Source organism: Phallusia mammillata, chromosome 5 (genome assembly GCF_965637545.1).
Source record: "Phallusia mammillata chromosome 5, kaPhaMamm4.hap1.1, whole genome shotgun sequence".
NCBI lineage: Eukaryota > Metazoa > Chordata > Ascidiacea > Phlebobranchia > Ascidiidae > Phallusia > Phallusia mammillata.
This window is the reverse complement of record NC_137256.1, coordinates 11,104,319-11,123,395: the sequence shown is the minus strand read 5'-3', so window position 1 is coordinate 11,123,395 and position 19,077 is coordinate 11,104,319. Positions and strand designations below refer to the sequence as shown.

Sequence of the window (19,077 nt, the reverse complement as noted above, 5' to 3'; positions counted from 1 at the left end):
TGCGTTGGAGTTAAAAATGTGGTTGGTACCGGGAACTCACTCACTCACCTAGGAGCTAGTCTTTTGTCGGTGCTGGGTTATATGTGAACTTTAGTTATGTACCAAGAATGGTTAACAACTGAATCATGTAGCCTAGTTAATAAATAGGATCGCCGCGACCCTGCGCCCTAATTTTCTAACGCTTACGCCACATGCCCACATCCTTTAATGTGATTCCCTGTCACATAACGCCTACCAATAACGGTGTAGCTGTACCACGTTCAGAATTTCTACTCAATTTTTGTCCTGTCTTCCGATTGTTGTAGTGGGGCAGCTGTTTCCAGCTTGGTGACTGTTTCTGTGTAACCCAACTGCTGCAATTTATTTCGTAGAAGCTTGGCTACCAATGACTGTGTCTAAATTTTAGACAAAAAATGAATTTCTGTTTCTGAAACAACCCAACAAAAGCTATAGACACAAAATATCCTTTTAGATTTTATGCAGATGCAAAACACATCAATTAATCAAAATTGCATAGGACATGAGACATGCATGGCATTTATACATAGGCCTTTACATCTTAGGCAGAAGAGTCTATCATTCGAACTCACAGAACTTGGTTTTTAACACAAATTAACAGTTTTCATTGTAATACAAAACAACCTGGGGACAGACAGAAAACGTTTCATAATATTCCAATTCAAATCCAATTAACATTTACAATTTTCTACAGTTCGTTTTTACACACCATGCTGGGCTTATAATAAAATAAAATTAAATGCTGGTTTTCATTGATGCGAGGAAATAAAATGTTTATTTCTACCAACATACAATGGTTACTGAAACACAACCTATTTTGGTGGAATTTTTTGAAACTTTACCAACTGTGCTATTGCAGCAAGATCAATTACAAGAAGCACAAAAAGGAAAGAATATTAGTGGGTTAACAGGAAATTAAATATGTCGCAACTTTTTTTAAACTATCATTTTTCACATGTTTTTCTCAACAATTGTACCAAGCTACTATCTTAATTTTTAACAAAAGAAAATGCAGAAATTTTTCCTCTGTAACACTGAAAAAGTACACACTGGTGAAAAAAAGTCAAAAATAGTTTTGAAAAGATGAGACCCCAATAAATTTTCTGGTGAATTAGTTTTTTTCTAAGAATTTTAGGCAATAATGAGGATACATTGTCACTATATGAGAACTTTGTACTGATGTGGTTTGAAAGTAAGAGTAAGCTACAGCAATGATTTGCCTTTTCCTTCGTTTAAGAGTTCAATATCACTTTACAAGTGGTTCGCATGTATGTGACAAAAGCTAAAGATGTGTCTAAAGCTTGTGAAAAGGCAGGATAAATCAGATTATTTTAAAAGTGCCTGTTATTTATGTTTCAACGGCAGGTTGCCATGCAAACTTCTGTCATTTGACCCAAACAACAAGATATCCAATTAAGGAACCAACAATGTGACAAAGTTGTGGGGATTAAATGACAAAAGGTGATTTGATTATGTCACAGGAGGCTTTTTATGTTAACAACTGGTGTCACAAACATTGTGGCATCAAATCTCACCATATAAAACATATATTGAGACTGAAAAAAAACGTATTGTAGTATTATGATATCCATGAACGTTTACAAACAATTTTATAAATTATTAGCTTAAATGTTTGCACAAACAAGCATGTTTAGTTTTCAACACCACAGCCAACCAGCAAAGTACAAAATGGTACTTCAATAGCAGTTATGTGAAAAAGGATTTTGACTTTCCTGTTCAAATCACAATTGACCTTTAGATCAATGTTTGCACTTTACAATATCACAATGAGTTTTAATGTTAAGTGCAGCAAGTATTGAATCAGCTGCTTATGTCAAATTTTCTTGAAAAACGCAATCTTTGCAAAATATGTTTTAATAATCGTGTAGTAAACTTTTTGAAGGTTGGTTTATACTTTATATTAAAACCACCTTTCAAAATTGGTAGTTTGTAGTTGAATCTGATTTCCGACGGTTAAGTTGGCTATCAGTCACGAAATGAAATGTTACGAACACTGGAGGGAAATTGTACTGTTATTCTTGGGTAGAGCTACTAACACCATAACGAGAATCTACCCCCAAATTTGATTTCGCTTTCACAAGGGGACGTAAAGGGCTGAATTTTTATTTAGCGGCTATAAATGGGTTGGGTTGGGAAATATTTACAGAAAATTTTTACATTAGTAACTAATTTTTTGGGTTAGTTTTATTGAATTTTAAGTGCTAATGCCTTACCCCAACCCTAATAGCCCTAACCGTGAGCATTTTTGGAGATATAGCCAATCAAATTTGGGGGTAGATTCTCGTTATGGTGTTAGTAGCTCTACCTTATTCTTGTATTCAACATACGCCACACTGGTCGCAGCTGTTTGTGGTTTGGCGGGACGAGCGTGGTGCTCTCTATCGCTTGTGGTGTTTCAAACATAATTTGTGTGATATTTTGGTAGCCGACAACGAAAAAATTACCGTTTAATCAACGCAACTATTACGTTGTGTGGCGAACACCGCAGGGTTGAATGTAGTTTGACTCAATCATGTTTGCCCAGATGTTTTGTGACGTAACATTAACTATCCCCACGATTGACGCCATAATCTAAATATAAACCAACCAATGTTGGTATTTTAGGTAATTTTAAAACCTTTTGGGCACAACATCTAAAAAGGTCAATAAGGAATAGTGGTCATTCAATTACAGAATAACGTGTGTCTGCAGGGATTGCAATTTGCCACAGTCTAAGAAAATTCTCCTAATTTGACAATTCAACATTAAACCAAGCGTTAAAACCTATATCGGCGTCTGTATAAATTACTACAAATCAAAAACAACATCGCGTTTCGACATTCCACTATACCGGGAAAGGTCAATTAGAGGTCATTCCTCCGCCGTGACTTTAATAACGTCCACTGTAGTGTCCACTCCGTACTTTCTGGCCAGTTGTTCCAATTCTCTGCGTTTGACCAGTTCAAGCGACTCATCGTCCTTGAGCATGGACAAGGTCATCCTCAAGGTCGACCAAATGTTGTCGGACATCTGACCCACCTCGCCCTGAGGACCACGACCGCTCCGTTGCGCCACCAAGGCGGTTAAAAAATGCGCCACGGCCTCTCTGTGATGTCATAAACATAATTGTGAAAGTTAACATTTAAAATTCTGTGCTGAAGTAATGGCAAAAAATTATCGTATACACAGCTTTCGATTATCGTTATGCGGACATTTGAATTATCCGGTCCCCCTGTAAACGGTATACCGTGACAATGTGGTAAAAACGAACTGCGAAACATCGTACTGATAGAGGCTACATTTTTCAAAACAGTGGTTCTCAACCTCAAACTGATCGCGTACCACCTGACATCTTTTTGATCACTGCGTACCACCCAAACCGTGTTTGAATGAGTATTTCAAAATATATGCCTATGTTTCTTGACTAAGACAGCATATTTCCTAAACCAGCAAGATTAATAATTGTAAAACAATGTCCAAGACACAAGTTTCGCCTAAAACCAGGGCTAATCAGTTGGGTCAATTAAGTTGCATTTCATGATCTGACTTGAATTGGGCATAGCAGGAAGCTAATTGCGTACTATATTAAATGCTCAGGGGTACGGTGGCACGCGTACCACAAGTTGAGAACCACTGCTTTAAACCTGAATTCAATTAGCAAAAATAAACTCTCAATTTCGTGCTAGGTTTATATTTAAAATGCTTTTCAACATAACAGCGTTATTTTATCTGGTAACGAAAGATGTGGTTTATTACACAAATTTAACAATCCGTTGTGGTTTCGGTTTTTATTCAGTCAGATAAACAGATATTACGCTAAATACTGGCGGAAGCATTACAGAACTATAAATCACAGCACACGAGGCCTGCAAGATATTAAACCGAATTGCATCCCGATATTCAATCACTTCCGTGTGCTACGGCGTTTGCTGGAAAAAAAATCAGGCTGGTGGTGGGATTAACACAAATCAGTTGCATATCCCATACTGGCTATAGTCCATGTGATTTAATACGCAGCTTCTTACATACCGAGTGTACTCTGATTTATATGTAATTCTACTGTGTATGAACAGTGGAGTTACTAATGTAAGAACTCACACCAAACAACATTGCTAAATATCCGATACTGGCTATAGTCCACGAGATTAAATAGGCAGCTTCTTACATACCGGGCGCACTATGAATTTAAACAAATCGCTACTGTGTACGGACGGTGTACTCACATATTAACGTAAGAACTCACATCAAACAAGTTTGCCAAATACCGATAGGTGGCGTAAAGAGCACTAGCCTGAAAAAGCAGACAGGAGAAGCGGGATAGAAACTAAGTTTTAACGTAAGAAAGTGGTGATTTGAGTAAAGCTCGAACGCCAGCGCTTTCATATATTTTTCTTTTTGGTGTATGCGCCATGCTCTTTCAAACAAGGCCCGAACCGAAAACGTTCGCCCAATTTACAACTCTGGTGAGAATGACAATTACAATTGTTAAAACCTCTCAACTGTATTACTACATAGGTTATGTGCAGGCTTGTGTTCGACCAAACTACACGATTATGTGTGTTAAAGTCAAATCTTTTTACATACCTTTGTGCTCCAAGGTTGATGCAGCTTATTCCGAGGTTGTATCTTGATCTAATGAAACCGGGGTTAAGTTCTAACGCACGGCGGTAAGCTTGAACGGCCTGTGGAGACAAATTCTTCATTTGACAACAAAATATTTAAATCGGCAGATTAAAAAAAGTCTGTACTAGTTACATTGACAGCGTATCCCGTTCCTGTCAGTTCTGATGAAATAAGGCACATAAAAAATACTTTAAACGGGACTGTAACCGAGTTTTTTGGTTTTGTCCATAATTTTGGTCAATTTTCTTAGGAACACTATACACGGACTTGAAAGATCTTTCAAATTATCGATGAAAGTGTTTTGGCAGTCAACTTCCTTTGCGAACTTTGCACTGTTTCAGATAAAACTATTCTCTTCGCATAAAAAAATCTAAACTTTGTAACTTCTATTATATATCTTTCTGGGATGTACTTGGTCAAAGTTATTTGCTTGTTAGATTGCATGGATCTTACAAAACGCACCTTTTGATGTGCAAATATGACCCAATGGCATAAAATTCATAATAGGTTTACCAGTCTATTGCAGAGGATGCTTATGCTTGTTTAAGGTTTTTGTTTCAACATTTATAGAAACAATTGTTTTCGTTGTTAAATTGAAACAAGTGGACACAAAAACTATTCAAAATTGCATGCCTGGGGTTAAGTGGCGAGGTCATAAGGTTACGGTGTACAAAGGTCAATGAAGTGTCATTAACAGGGTTGCCATACCGTCCAAAAATAAGATCTGTGCTTATTTTGAAGGACAATGTCTCAGTAAAATAGGTTATCCTTATTTCTAAGAAATGTCCTTCTTTTTGACTTACGTCCTTGTTTTGTCTTATTTTTAACAATTACAAGTCAAATCCCTGCTACAAGTAAAAGTAAACCTAGACATGAGTTGTCGTGAGATGCACTAAGTATTTTCTACGAACAAGGAATTGTTGGAACAGATTGTTTCTGGCAAAACTTTTGGCTGGTGATATGTCATATCTCGTATTAATGCAAAAATTTGTTCGAAAACGTTTGTTTCGCTCCGTAAAAAATTCAATTTTTCGGTTGTCCTTATTTTGGCGTCCATGTCGATGTCAACCCTGGTCATACATGAGAATTTACAAGTATAGCACGTATTACACGAACCTGTTCCGATTTTTGCCCATTTGCCAAAGTTGCTCCCAACTTATTCCACAAGAGGGCATCATCGGGTCGAACAGCTATTGCCGCCTGTGCAAATTCCAATAATTATACAAATAAAAGTGAATTCCAATGGTTTTCAACAGTGTTTTGAACATATATGTTTGCTAGAATATTAGATTTAGCTGTATTTCGTGTTCTTTTGGCGTTTTAGGTTTACAAAAGTTACAAGGTTCAATAGTATGCTTTTTTTTTACCTTGACTTAACATAATCCATATTTATCTTAATCACTTGAAATTCAACTCTAACTGAAGTATGGTTATAATAGAAAATAAGACACCACTAAATAAACACACAGTGGTTCTATGTGAGAATAGTTCCCTGATGATGCTGTAAAACGAAAGGTATATTAAAAGGACAAATAGTTTGATGTTTTCACAAACTTAACCCTATTTTCAAAAAACGGCTGGCTGATTTTACACTTCGGTTATAATGAAAAAAATTAAAAATACAGTAAACCGAACCCGCTTGAACCAAAAAAATGGACCGAAATAGGCAAAGATCCGAAATTAATCGAATTCATTTTACCAGAGGTTTCTTGTATAAAACTGTCTATTGTTCGCTTTGATTTCAAGTTTTTGATGTTTACAATTCTTACCCTGAAACAATCAACGGCTTTATCATAGTCACTGGCCAAGTTGAAAAGCACACCGAGACCACACTGAACATCAGGGTCAGGGTCTGTTGGTGCAAGACGGGCGGCTTCGACATAAAGATCTTTCGTGTGGAGAAACTTTTCACTGCAACAGCAAAGTACAAGTTTTTTATACACTTTGTGTTTAGAATGATCACTTGCAGGAATGTGTTATTATTTAGGAATACTATACAGTCCATTCGCACTGATGATGACAACAGCGATTGTTAAAACGTCTGTATGATGTATTCTGTAATCTATAAACGCAAGTACTCTGGCAGTTGTGCTTTTGATTACATTATGTTTTATTGTTTTTAACATTTTATAATAGTGATCCATTGCAGTTAAGTAGATTCATCTTGCAACGTTGTTGAATTCTAAACTTTTTAAGAGAGAACATTTTCTTACCTGTTTGAAATTCCTCCCCAGTATCCAGGTTCAGCTGAAGCACCGGGATGTGATTTTGGAACTATATTAAGTAAATCTTTATATCTGAAACAAAACAACACAATTTGAAGCAAAGATTTTGATTGTGCATAAAAATATACAATAGTATGTGGCACAATCAAATTGCATTTAATACTTAAACACATCTTATGTCTGATGCTAAACACATAAAAAAAGTCAATGGTTTAAACTTTTTTATTACTTTAGCTAAGATGATAATCAGATGTCTATTACAAGGACCAGTCATCAAGAGTTTAAACAGATCAGTAATCACAACACATTGATACATATATCATAATATGTCAAGCCCATGAAAAGTATTATATAATGCCAGTCTTTAAGTATTTCTATAAAATTACTTCATCAGCAATGTAAATATTTGCATGCTTGGCTTAATGATTATTTCAAGTAGTTTTACAAACCTAAATGTTACTTATGTGATGTAAACTTACTGTAACAGTGATATCTACTTTGTGTTTGAGAACTTTATTGAAAATTGACAGCAATTTAAATTCAAAGATGAATATAACAGCCCAAATAGCGGAAAAAGTGACTTGCTTTGTTATTCAAATGTTTCAGCAAATGCTAATGCCATCATAAACAGGAGATCTATAAACAGATCCGTGTATAGTGTTCTAATTTAAGGCATAGCTTTATTAGTCTATTAAATTGGCCTTTTTCAATATCTGTCAAATAGTAGTGTGACCGAACTTGTTTAAATAGCTTGTTTTTTTTTTTTTTTTTTATTGTATTTTTCGACAATCAGGCGGCAGTCCGAGAACTGAAAATTGCCCTTTGTCGTTCACGGGATTCAAACCCAGGATACTCCCGGGGACAAAACCCGATCAGGTTTTGTATATGGGTCAGGCGCGCCAGGCCATTCGGCCAAGTTCCCGCCCAAATAGCTTGTTCAAATATTTTTTACATTCCTCTTACTTTGGATGTGCTGCAATCCACCTTTGTAAAGTTCCACATGCTTCACTCTGCATGGATTCATTTGTTTCACTCACAGCCAGTGCCATAAGTGCTGTTAAATTCTGTGGTTCCAATGCCAAACATCTAAAAAAGTTAATACGGATGATTCCAGTTGATCAAAACCAGAAAATAGGCATAAAGAATTAAAGGTATTTTTTTATTTTAAATTCTTGTGCCAAAAGTTGGCAAACCAGGCTTTCTGATATGTTTTTAGGGCCTTTCTAACTGAATAATATTCCATAGAGTTGGAGAGTTGTCACTTAATGTTTCAAGTTTCATTTATATGTGACTATAACAAGGTTAAAAACCAGAAGGATTTTGTGGCAGTCACCGAGGCTTCAAATAATGTAGTATTAAAGATCATTTTGCCCACTCTTGCCCTATGCAATTAACTGAATTGTGCAATAATCTGGTATTTATATAAATAGCCCATATCGTGTGAATGTGTATTGTATAAAATAGTTTTTAGTTATCTTAGCATCACAGAATCGGTTACACACCCCTAAATGCAACATTGTAAAAAATAAAATGACAATGATTAACATGAATACAGTGCAAAAGACAAACATAGATTAAAAATTTAAAAATGATTTTTTTACAAGGTTAGCAAATCGAACCTGTTTAATGCCCTTATTGCAGCTTGCTCCTGTTCATTTTGAGCTTGTGTAGTTCCTAAATACTGCCAAGCCTGAAATAACAAATATAAAACTGATAGCAATGGCTAAGCACAGCCAATAAGAAACAAACAATCGGCATTGAGGTAAAAGACATGCTTATTTTGTGTACAAAACCTATTAGGCCTGTGAAAATTGTGTGTTTGAAGTTTGTTTGTTACAAGGCACCAACAGAATGTGTATTTACATTCGCAAATAAATGTTTCTAGTGTTATACCTACTTTACCATGTACCCTTAAATGACTATGGCAAAGGTTAGTTAGTGGTCACTAGTACATTATTGGCAACTCTTAAAACTACTCAAATGAAAAAACATTTCCCAGTTTATCATCACAATTTGTGCTTATCATCACAAAAACTAACAATTTTAACATAATCTATTCATATATTACAAACACTGGAGACTTTAAACAATAGTTTCCTATATTAAAGCATTGCACTAAATTATATTTCTAAATTCAGCTGCTTACAATAAAAAAGAAACCAGCATTAAAACGCATACCTGCACATGGTCAGCATTAGCTTGTACTGCAGCCTCAAACAACAGTACCGCATTAGGGAGATCCCCAAGCCTCAGTCTCTTGAGGCCTTCATTGTAGGGGTCGGGAAGATCTTTGAATGGGTTCTCATTGCTAAACTCATATATCTTAGAAAAAATGTATAAATGAATTAGGTTGGAAGTATAAAATTCGTTGTAACCTTTATGCTGTTAAAGTTTTACCTTTGATTCTGCTGCATAATCATCCAACCAGTCTTGTTCTGTTGGTTTCATTGATTCTGCCCACTGTTCTTGAAGGTTGTCCCAAAATTCCTGGTTTTCCTGCAGAAATAAATTTGTCAATGAAATCAAGCGCTGAGAATAAAAATAAAGATTTGGAAGTGATTGCTTTAAATGCTTATGAACATAATGGAAACCAGATACAGCAAGGTTATTTTACAGTTCAAAGTACTAACACTTACTGAAGAGAATCACAAGCTTTTCACCAATATTACTGTGAACACTCAAAACCACAAACGTTTTTCATAAAAACTGTTGGTCAAGAGATGGAGCAAGAATGTTTCTCAGAAAAGTTTTCATAAAAAGACAAGAAAATTTTGCTGACACATTACGATGTGGTGGACACACACTTTGGAACACAACTTTAAAATGTAAAACTTAGACAACCTAGGTATATTATATACATATAAACGAGTTTATTTTTTACCCTGGTAAAGTTATGCAAACAGAAATATTGAAAATAATTTTAGTTCAGCAGGGCCTTCTACAATTTCCACATTGAACATTCAAAGGTATAACAACTGGCAATGTTCAACCATTCCAATAATAGGCAAATCAACACATGCATACGATAAAAATTTAACATGCTATTATTTTACCGGGGTTATTTCAGTTTGTTCAGTCTTTGCACCAAACTCATCAGCCCATCTTTCATGGTTGGGATTTAGCTTCTGATATTCTTCCACCCAATCCAAACCACCCTCTGGTTTCTGGTTGGTCTGAACAGTACATTGAACAATCGATACAAAAAACACATGACCAGGTCTTTGGAGTGAAACAATATGTGCCTTGCAACACTATAATTATATACAGATCTATTCATAAGTTTAGCATTAAAAATAAGGGCTCAAAAAGACCTAAAAAGGTTTATTTTGTAAACATTTTGGTAAATACTCATCTTTCTTTCCTGTGACTCAAGTGGATTTAAATGTGTGTAATTGATGTGGCCTATATATCACTGATGACATGACCATTTGCTGAAGTATTTGAAAAATAAAGCATGTCGCTTTTTACGTCTACTCGGGCTGTTATTTTCATCATGCGCAGGTTAATACGAACTCGTTGTTTTCTCAAAAGTTACTCTGCAATTACCCTTTACTACATTTTTAAATTCGGTATGTAATAAAATAACAATTAAAAAGAGATTCAGTTCCAGTTGCTAATTTTGAAACATACCAGCCGATTCAATTGAAAATTGCCATGCATTTTGTGTGCTAAAAAAGCAGCTAAAGAAATTTAGAGCAAATCACTTTTCAAATATTTGCTTATAGGTTTGTCAGTCAAACCATTCAATTCTGGGCTAGTGTGACAATTATCCCTAACAAGTACATTCCAAATGGTTGTTCATTGCTGTTAAAGTTTATGGGTTTGTTGTAAACCAATTGCTTTTTAACTGCAATGTCTTTTGTCATAATCTTTGCTCTGTTCGAAAATGTTGAATATTTTAGCACTAAACATTTGCTTTTCATTACATATTGGTTTGTAAATTTTGCCCATGTGCACAGTGTTTAACATAAAATAGTTAGGTCTCTGGGACAATGATGGGACACTGTAAAGTACTGATTGTACTTAAAAGTGAAAATTAGTGCAGTTTTTTTTATAAAAATCATGCAGTTGCCATAGAAGGTGTAAAATTTTTGTTTTGAGTTTTGTTGTTATTCTAGACCAGGGGCGTGCAACTGTTTATCGCAGTGGGCCACAACTTACAGTTAAAATGATGCTGGGGGCCAGACAATAAAGCAACACATATCTTTTTCAACAGGTTATTTAGTAGCAAAGCGCACATAAGTAAGTTACGCGTTGAGTACTTTTTAATCAATGGAATATCTGCTAACCTTTTCGTAGAATAAATGTCAATATATTTACTGCACCTATAAATCATGTTACTAAATCATTGCTAGAAAGTCAGTTCTGTCATAACGCACACTATGATGCAACAATGGGAATATGTCGTCAGTGGATAAAACCTTATCACAGTGTGACGTTTTATAAAGTCAAAAATACCAGTGATGGTGTACAAATAGCAACATTCCATGCTTTAACAGTAAAAGTATTCATATTTAATAGAGTACTTTGAAGTCTTCGCCGGCCACGAAAATAGGTGCCGCGGGCTGGACACTGGCCCGCGGGCGCATGTTGCACGCCCCTGTTCTAGACCATGTCACGTAGCAAATTAAAGCAGAGTTTACAAAAAAACAACAGGCACCAAACATACCAGCCACCAAAGCCACAAATTCTAGAATTAACATCATCATTGTGTTTCTCACTTGTAAAAACTCATTTGTCCATAATTGCGATGTGGCGTTAGGGTCGGTAGCAAGATTTGAGACATATTTCATGAAATTGGTGCTGGCTAGTTTCGGATCTTTTGAAGCAGTCCTTACCATGTCCGCTGCTGCTTTCATTAATTCTGTGTCTTCTCCTGTTGCTGATTCTTTTATTTCTTGCTCCCTGAACAAGTGTAATGTTTGTTGTATGTACTTTCAAGAGACAACTTTATGTTGGTAACCACAGTACACCAGGCCCTTTGAAGGCATTACATTAAACAAATTCGGTCTTCCAAGCATTCCTAAAGCAGGGAATGGGGAACCTGCGGCCTGCTTGCCTTTATAATGTGGCCTGCGTCACAATTTTGTTAAAGTACAGAATAAAACATAGCATCAAAAAACAACAACAATAAAATGTTTATGTACAAATATTTACTTGAAAAGACATTTTCCATATTTGACCCGAAAATGTTGTGCAATTCATGCGGCCCGCAGTACTAAGTAGGTTCCCCACCCCTGCTATAAAGAAAGGAGAGGCAAGAAAAACTAGCCTGTGGTGGGATTCGAACCCACAACAGCAGTCTTTCAGTGCCTCATGTTCTACCAACTGAGCTACACACGCTCAGTGGTAAACCCATCGAAAGTTAAATCATAAAAATTATCCTTACCAAGTTTGTTCCAATGCCGCTTCAGATCTTTCCACTAAAAACTCATTGGTTAGACTTTCTCCTGTCATTACACTATCTGCAAAAAATCGATATAATTAAGCAAAACGGATCAACATGCCAAATAATTTATCCATTTCAAATACAATCCTTTCTTTTGGGTTACACAACATTTTACCATTATAAAGAATGATTCACACTAAATAAGTTAAAACATTGGTGAAAAATGTACAAACAAATTTTACATGACCATAAACCTTAGTAATGTGTAACACAACAGAGCTTACTGACCCTTATGATGAAATTCCTGCGCCCACGCCACATCCAGTGGACGGATGACATGTTGGGAACTGGAATGAGCAACTTCAGCTTGGGAGAATTCATTTGACCAACGCTCAGCCATAGCCATGTTACGGTGAGCCCCTAAAAGTTTGGGACAAATCAGTAATAGTTTTTTGCATTATGTCCCTAATTAATAGTTTTACTGTTTCCTATAAAAAGGTATGAATTCTTTTGCGAATTAACGATGCAGATGCAAAAGCCTTTGTTCTTCAAGTTAGATGCAAAGATGGGCAAACGTATATTTTGGCTACTAAACAATATAGATGCCAAAATTTGCTTCAATTTATACAGATACTTTTAGCTGTGTATAAAAATCCAAAACTATGATCTATAATTTGTGAAGAAAGTCTTCAAGTTGTTTGCATATTTTGCTTAAAAGTGAAAAAAAAGCCTGGGATAATGAAATTGTCCTTAACTGAATTCATCAATGTACAAACCATTTGGAACAATTTGACGATCTATCTTTTGAGCTTCTCTAAGCAACGCATCCATGCGAAACGTCTGTGGAATAGCAGGCATTCGTGACTGCTGCTCCATAAGGAATTCATCAACGAGATTTTGTTCTCCATGTCTGACAGCTGTAAAAAAAGTTCTATGTGTGAAACATTTTAACGTCAAAGAAAAAAATCATTTAAACAGAAGTTGGTCAGAGCTAATAGAAAACATACAAGATGTGTTCTAGTTGGCCTGTAGCCTTTGATGTTTTACATTTAAAGCATGCATCAATCAACCAATACAAAAAAGAAAACAGATCTAAATAGTGAACCTTATGTGTATGAACACATAACTTACCAGTTTAAATTGGAATACATAAAGACAAAAATAAAAGGCTCTTTTTGTGTAAACAAAAAAAATACTCAACAATGCCATTGCAACATATTTTTCAACATATCACAAAAATTGAAAAAAGACACAATAAACAACCAGACTGAAAACTTTAACAAGTTTAAAGTCATCCACCGCTTTTTGTTTCTCCTGTTTTTGACATGTCACAAACTTATTACCTGTTCTTCTCAAGCCTTGGTCTCGGAAAGCCTGATCCCTTGTGAAGTGTTGTGTTGCTCGTACCAGTGGATTTGAAGTCCCACACTCGCCTGCCACTAAATCTTTCATGGCTGACATGATCTTAGAATTTATAAAGTTTCAACTGCCCCTAATCTTGTTGCAGTACCTCTGTGCTGAAAAAGATTTCCAAAATGTCATTTGCTAAGAAGAAACATGGCAGGGAAAGAGTGAGTTCCAAAAAAACGTTGGCAGCGAAACAGTAAAGCAGTGTTTGTTATGAAACAAGTACCAGGGTTACAAAGATATAATAAAAACATGTTAAAATTTGCATTTAATTTAACTAAATAAAGACAATACACTTTCCAGTTTTATCTTAAAAGAAAAGGGGTCTAGACAGTATAAAAGTGAAATATGTTAAAAAACATGCCCATATTTGGCCAATTTGCTATGCAGAGATATAAATCCATTTTGTTATCTGCAGCATGTTAAAAAATGAAAATGGTAAAAATCATAAGTCCCCCAAGAACATGATTACGACTTTTTAAGTGACATTTAAAAACCCTGTGGTCGCCTGTGTTTAAATTTGCCTTTAGAAACATTTTTCTTTTTAATGTTTTGCATTCGTCGGTCTTGTTTTCTTTTCTGCTTTTCTTGTACTTTTTCAGTTCTTTCCTTCCATTGTTTTTTACTCTTTTTCTTCTTTTCATCCATTTTCTTAATCGACTTTTTCAACAACGCTACATTGTCTTTTACTTTGACTCCTTTTGCTCTAGAAACAGCTTTTTTCCATGAATCATTTTCAACCATTTCCTCTGCCATTTCTGGATCATTTTGTTTCATTTCTTCCATTTTTTCTTGCACAGTGGTTGCCTTTTTAATGCATATCTCCAATTTCTTACGCTTCTTTTCTTTCCTTTTCCTTTTTTCCTTGGGCTGGTCACTGACGCCGAAATCAAACTTGCTAAAAACCAGTTTTCCGTCCTTTTCGATTCCATTTACTTCACCGTTGTGTTTTAGAGGCTGGGTTGCCTTTAAAGTTTCCGTTTTTGGTTTTGTTGGCAAAGGAATAAAGTTAGGGCTGATTTTTTTATGCTTGTTGTGCATTAAGTTAACTTTATGCTTTTTCTGTGATACTTTTAATGTTTTCTTTTTGGAGCTGGGGTCTTTTCGTTTCAATTTCGAGTCTAGTGTCAATTCGGGACCTAATCCTTCATCTCCGTTTGTTTCTTCGTTAAATAAAATCGGTTTTCTAGCAATTGGAACCAGTCTGGCAACATTTTGAAAGAAATGTTGAAAACTTTGTGCGTCCTGAGCTAAATCTGACATAACTCTTCAAGCAAACAAGTTTTTTGACAAATGTCAATATTAGTCGATTCACGTTTCAGCATTCGTTACGCTCCGATGGTTTGTCGCTTCCGCATGTCGTGGACTGACTGTCGCGAGTCGCTCCAAATACGAGTTAAAAATTTCCTGCTTTGCTGCTAATGCACTTTTGACACTGTTCTTATTTATACAAGGCCATGTGATGCTAATTTATCTTTCTCGCCATTAGTACTTTAAAAACTGTTTTTTTGTTTAAATAAACGGGTTCTAATCGTTTGGACTTGGGATTAAACGGACAGCAATTATGCAGTACTTGAGTCAAAGTAAAACTTAAAACAGTATAACTGGCTCTCTATTTCTCTATCCCAGTGGTTCTTAACCGGTGGGAAATTTAATGTTTTTAGAGGGAAATTATGTAAGTCAGGTAACCAAACTCGGGCCCGAGGGTCGAACCCGGCATTGAATTAATCGTCGAAAGTTACTTTCCTAAACGCATAAAAATCCTCGGCCGTTTGTTACATCACAGACATGTCTGAAGGTATCAATGACTTTGCTATTGTGCGCGAACAAAGGCCTTTCCTTTGTTGATTGTCATGCAATAAATCACCATTGCAAGCAGAGGAAACTCTTTAATATTCCAAAAACTTTAATTACTCACAGAAACACTGTTTTAACTGAATAAGATTCAAGTATATACCTTTGGGGTTCCAGACCAAATCGCTTCACAAAATTATTTCCATTAAAAAAAAAATTTTTTTGTTAACGTAGGGCACAAAACATTATTATAACAATAACAGAGGGGGAAATTCGAAGCTCGTGATTGACTTTAGTGGAAAACCACACCAAAAAGGTTAGGAACCGCTGCTCTATCCTCTCTACAGTTTTTATAAATCACCACACAGGGAGTTTTAGGCTTTCAATGTTTACGCCTTATGAAGTGATAAAATCTAAAACAGACCCATAGAAAAATACTGGATTACACAGATGACGTCATAAGGTTGTCTTGCGCCACCATGCGGAGACACGAAACGGGGCTGAAATGGTTGAAGGAACAAAATTGCCAACGTTTTTTTAAGCTCAGACAACTCAACTTTGTGCCCAACAAAAAGCTACGTGGGAAAACAGACGCTTTAACAAAAGGATTAATTTAACTTACAATTCGACCAGTGATCTTTTTAGAGAGATTTTCTGCCGTGTTAAATACGAAAAAAACTTTGAAAACGACATTGAGTGAAAAGGTTCGGGGAAAAAAGTGCGAGCACAGCATGTGACGTCAGGTTTACAGCGAATCTCAACGATAAATAAAAATAAAAGCGAAAAACGACAAAAAAAGCCGACTCGTGGCCAGACCGACACGACGCCATACACTAAACGGTGACGAAAGCACAAACCGAGCTTGTATGTCATGGTTACGTCATTATAACGTCTACGTCACTGCTACAGACACACTTACACGCAGACAGGTTGCGGCAGTATTGATTGTTGTCGGGCAAGATTAAAAAGCTCGCGAGAGGACGATAGAAAAAAAAGTAAAAGAAAAACGAAGAAAATAAAACCAACGCACCACGCACTCAACACTGTGATCGTTTGTTTGGAACTATCAAAACTTTACAACACGGTCGCCACTCACGACGCTATAGAGCTGGCTTTGAAGACATCGAGCGCACTGCTTCGGGTCGAATCAACGGACATAAGACGTGCACTCATGGGACGCTTTTGCCGACGATTGTGGCGTAACAACGACTTCAAACGAGGTGCTCCTCTGTGGCGGTGATTCCCCCGAGCCGCTTGGAGATTGTCGTGTTGGAATTGATGTCACCAAGACGACGAGTCACGTGGTTTGTGTCTCGGACACGCTTCACCTCGTTGCGCAAATTCTGGTGAAATAAAAAAAGTGAGTTTCAATCTAAACAAACTGCTTGGTAAGCTATGGTGCAGAGTCAAATACCAAGTTTGAAAGCAACCATAAATGCACACAGACCAACAATAAACGGCAAGTCCACTTTATTAGAACTAAGTCATTATTCAAAGTAAAACACAATTATTACTGATGTGCTTAGCTTCAGTTATTCACAAAATAAATTATTACACGTGGTTCTAAATCTTTTTTGCAGTTTTCTCATTAACAGATATCGAACATAAAAAGTTAACTCCCTACATTTCTTCAACACATAAAATTCCTTGTACTTGAACAACCGTTTTCATATATCCATCCAAAAGCATTATAAACAAACCCCTCCATGGTTAAGAACTATTACACGACATAGAAATCGTCTTTATACATAAAAATCTATTTAGTTTTAAGCAACATATGTTACACACGGAATACTCACCATTAATTCCTCCTGTTGATCAGCTTTCTCTGTCCTCAACTTTTCCATTTCATCTTTGAGATTTTCCAACTCTTGGGAAGACACAAGATTTCCTCCTCCACTTCTCACATCCCCGTTTATCCCGTTCTCATGGATCGCATGCTTGTCACGATCCAAAGATGAGATCGTCTTCCCGGAGGAGTTGTTCTTCCTCGGCCAGGAGTCGGTCCTCGAGGAGGAAGCAATACTTTCCTGAAATAAGCAAAAAATGAGATAAAATTTTCAAACTTGTTCTGTTTTATGGTGATATTGTTATCTTTATTAGGATATTGAAGCTTGTGAACTAACAATACTCGTAGGATCCGTAAAATAAACTGACACAATTTTTGTATTTTCTAATTCGGGCTTTACAGACCAGTTTCTGATTTGATTTTATATAAAACTGACTTGAATTGAGCCTGACATCACAATCGGCATTATTTGTGTCATAATTTTACCACGGTAAATTCAACTTTCAGGCTAAATTCGACCTTTGTTTTTAAAATTATTCGGGTTCATGCCAAGTTCGTGCCCCAGTTTGGTCTACTTTCAACTCTTATTCACAACAAATATCGAGTCACTCACTAGTCCTGTGTCGGAGTCAAGACTCGTATAACTCCCGCATGATTGACAAGGTGATGAAGATCGCATTGGTCTAAGTAAAAAAGAAGAACAAAAGTCATAAGGAGCTCCAAGAAAAACAGGGCATGATTGTGTATAAGTAAGAGCTAACGGTCTAGAATTTATTTAAGCACTACTACATAATTTTTCAGGATATAACTACAGTTTTACACCTAAAATACCATAAATCTACCTTGACTGGCTATGGTAACTTAAAGAACACTTAGTAACCTAATGGGGAGATAGTTGATAAAGTAGCATTTATATAATGCAGTGGTCCTATCTCTTTGCGACAGACAGGCCCTATTAGGAAACTTGAAACTGTTTGATTTTCATGGACACATAAAGCCTTCTTACGAACCACTAATTAAAAGGATTCTAATTGCTTTGCAAGAATTTGATTTAGATTTAACAAAAATATAGGGACTAACCGTGTTTTTTTCGGTGATTCCCCAAGTGACGAAACGCTTCCGTGGTTGGATTTGGGGTCAAGGGTCATGTCTGACACGTGACCGCTGTCATTTACTTGCGACGCACCAGGAGACAGGCTGGAACAAAAAATAAAGTTTAACAATGCGAAATAGGTTTTTGTTTTAGTGACGTCAACTTTTTACAAACACACTAAACCTAAAGTCTGGGGTTTTAAAAATGGGTTAAATGTAAGTCAGAGGAAACTTGTAGCTTTGCAAAATTGCGTTGAAGAAACTTAGGCGGTGATCTTTTATTTTTAGTAGTTATAATTTATTGCCTTATAACCCAACTAAATATTTTTTTCTCCTACTAAATGGATTTCTTTAAATTTCCCAAGCAAATTAGACGAAGTCTGTCTTTATTTGTAAAAAGTCTTTAGCCAGTCTTTGTTTTTATCAAATACACGTCAATTCACCTTGTGTCGTCATCAGTTCCGTTTTTGGAACTTTCCCCTCCCTTCTGCGTTTTATCCTTAAGAAGCAAAAAACATAAGTTAATACACGAAAAATGGAAATTTATATAAATCTTTAAAATAATACTTACCACGTTAGTTTTCGAACCATTTTTGTTGTTTAACGTAGGACTTGCGCTGCGGTCATCGGACGGACGCCGGTTACGAGCTAAACGCTGAAATCAGAAACGAAATGTTAGCTTCTAAGGAAATACCATGGAAAAAATGCCTGTTTTCAGATTAGTAAACAATCCTAATCAA

The 19,077-nt window shown here is 36.1% G+C and overlaps 3 protein-coding genes across 8 annotated transcripts in view; all 3 read right to left on the bottom strand.

Moving 5' to 3' along the window:
- Positions 1–461: 461 nt before the first annotated feature.
- On the bottom strand, positions 462–13,716 carry LOC145227716 (peroxisomal targeting signal 1 receptor-like). Of its 2 annotated transcripts, none has more exons than XM_080092613.1 (15): positions 13,599–13,716; positions 13,032–13,172; positions 12,544–12,675; positions 12,256–12,331; positions 11,588–11,771; positions 9,920–10,039; positions 9,264–9,362; positions 9,045–9,188; positions 8,486–8,556; positions 7,830–7,952; positions 6,855–6,938; positions 6,411–6,552; positions 5,758–5,841; positions 4,603–4,700; positions 462–3,124 (listed from the first exon to the last, which is right to left on the bottom strand). In XM_080092613.1, exons 1-15 carry the CDS (start codon positions 13,714–13,716, stop codon positions 2,890–2,892), a joined length of 1,851 nt encoding a protein of 616 aa, XP_079948739.1. In that variant the 3' UTR covers positions 462–2,889. The 2 variants fall into 2 exon arrangements, with proteins under 2 accessions (XP_079948739.1, XP_079948740.1); XM_080092614.1 differs by having other exon boundaries at positions 11,705–11,771.
- Positions 13,717–13,772: 56 nt separating this feature from the next.
- Positions 13,773–15,085, bottom strand: LOC145227720 (uncharacterized). The gene has a single exon (XM_080092616.1). It carries the CDS (start codon positions 14,923–14,925, stop codon positions 14,152–14,154), a length of 774 nt encoding a protein of 257 aa, XP_079948742.1. The 5' UTR covers positions 14,926–15,085; the 3' UTR covers positions 13,773–14,151.
- A 740-nt stretch (positions 15,086–15,825) lies between these two features.
- LOC145227715 (uncharacterized) overlaps positions 15,826–19,077 on the bottom strand; it is a 92,423-nt gene continuing 89,171 nt past the window's right edge. For all 5 annotated transcript variants that reach the window (XM_080092608.1, XM_080092609.1, XM_080092610.1 and 2 more), the window contains 6 exons: positions 18,909–18,992; positions 18,781–18,836; positions 18,326–18,442; positions 17,859–17,928; positions 17,256–17,486; positions 15,826–16,799 (listed from right to left, as the gene is read on the bottom strand). In XM_080092608.1, the coding sequence (XP_079948734.1) occupies positions 16,668–16,799; positions 17,256–17,486; positions 17,859–17,928; positions 18,326–18,442; positions 18,781–18,836; positions 18,909–18,992 (690 nt within the window). In that variant the 3' untranslated portion in view covers positions 15,826–16,667. The remainder of the gene's footprint in view (positions 16,800–17,255; positions 17,487–17,858; positions 17,929–18,325; positions 18,443–18,780; positions 18,837–18,908; positions 18,993–19,077) is intronic.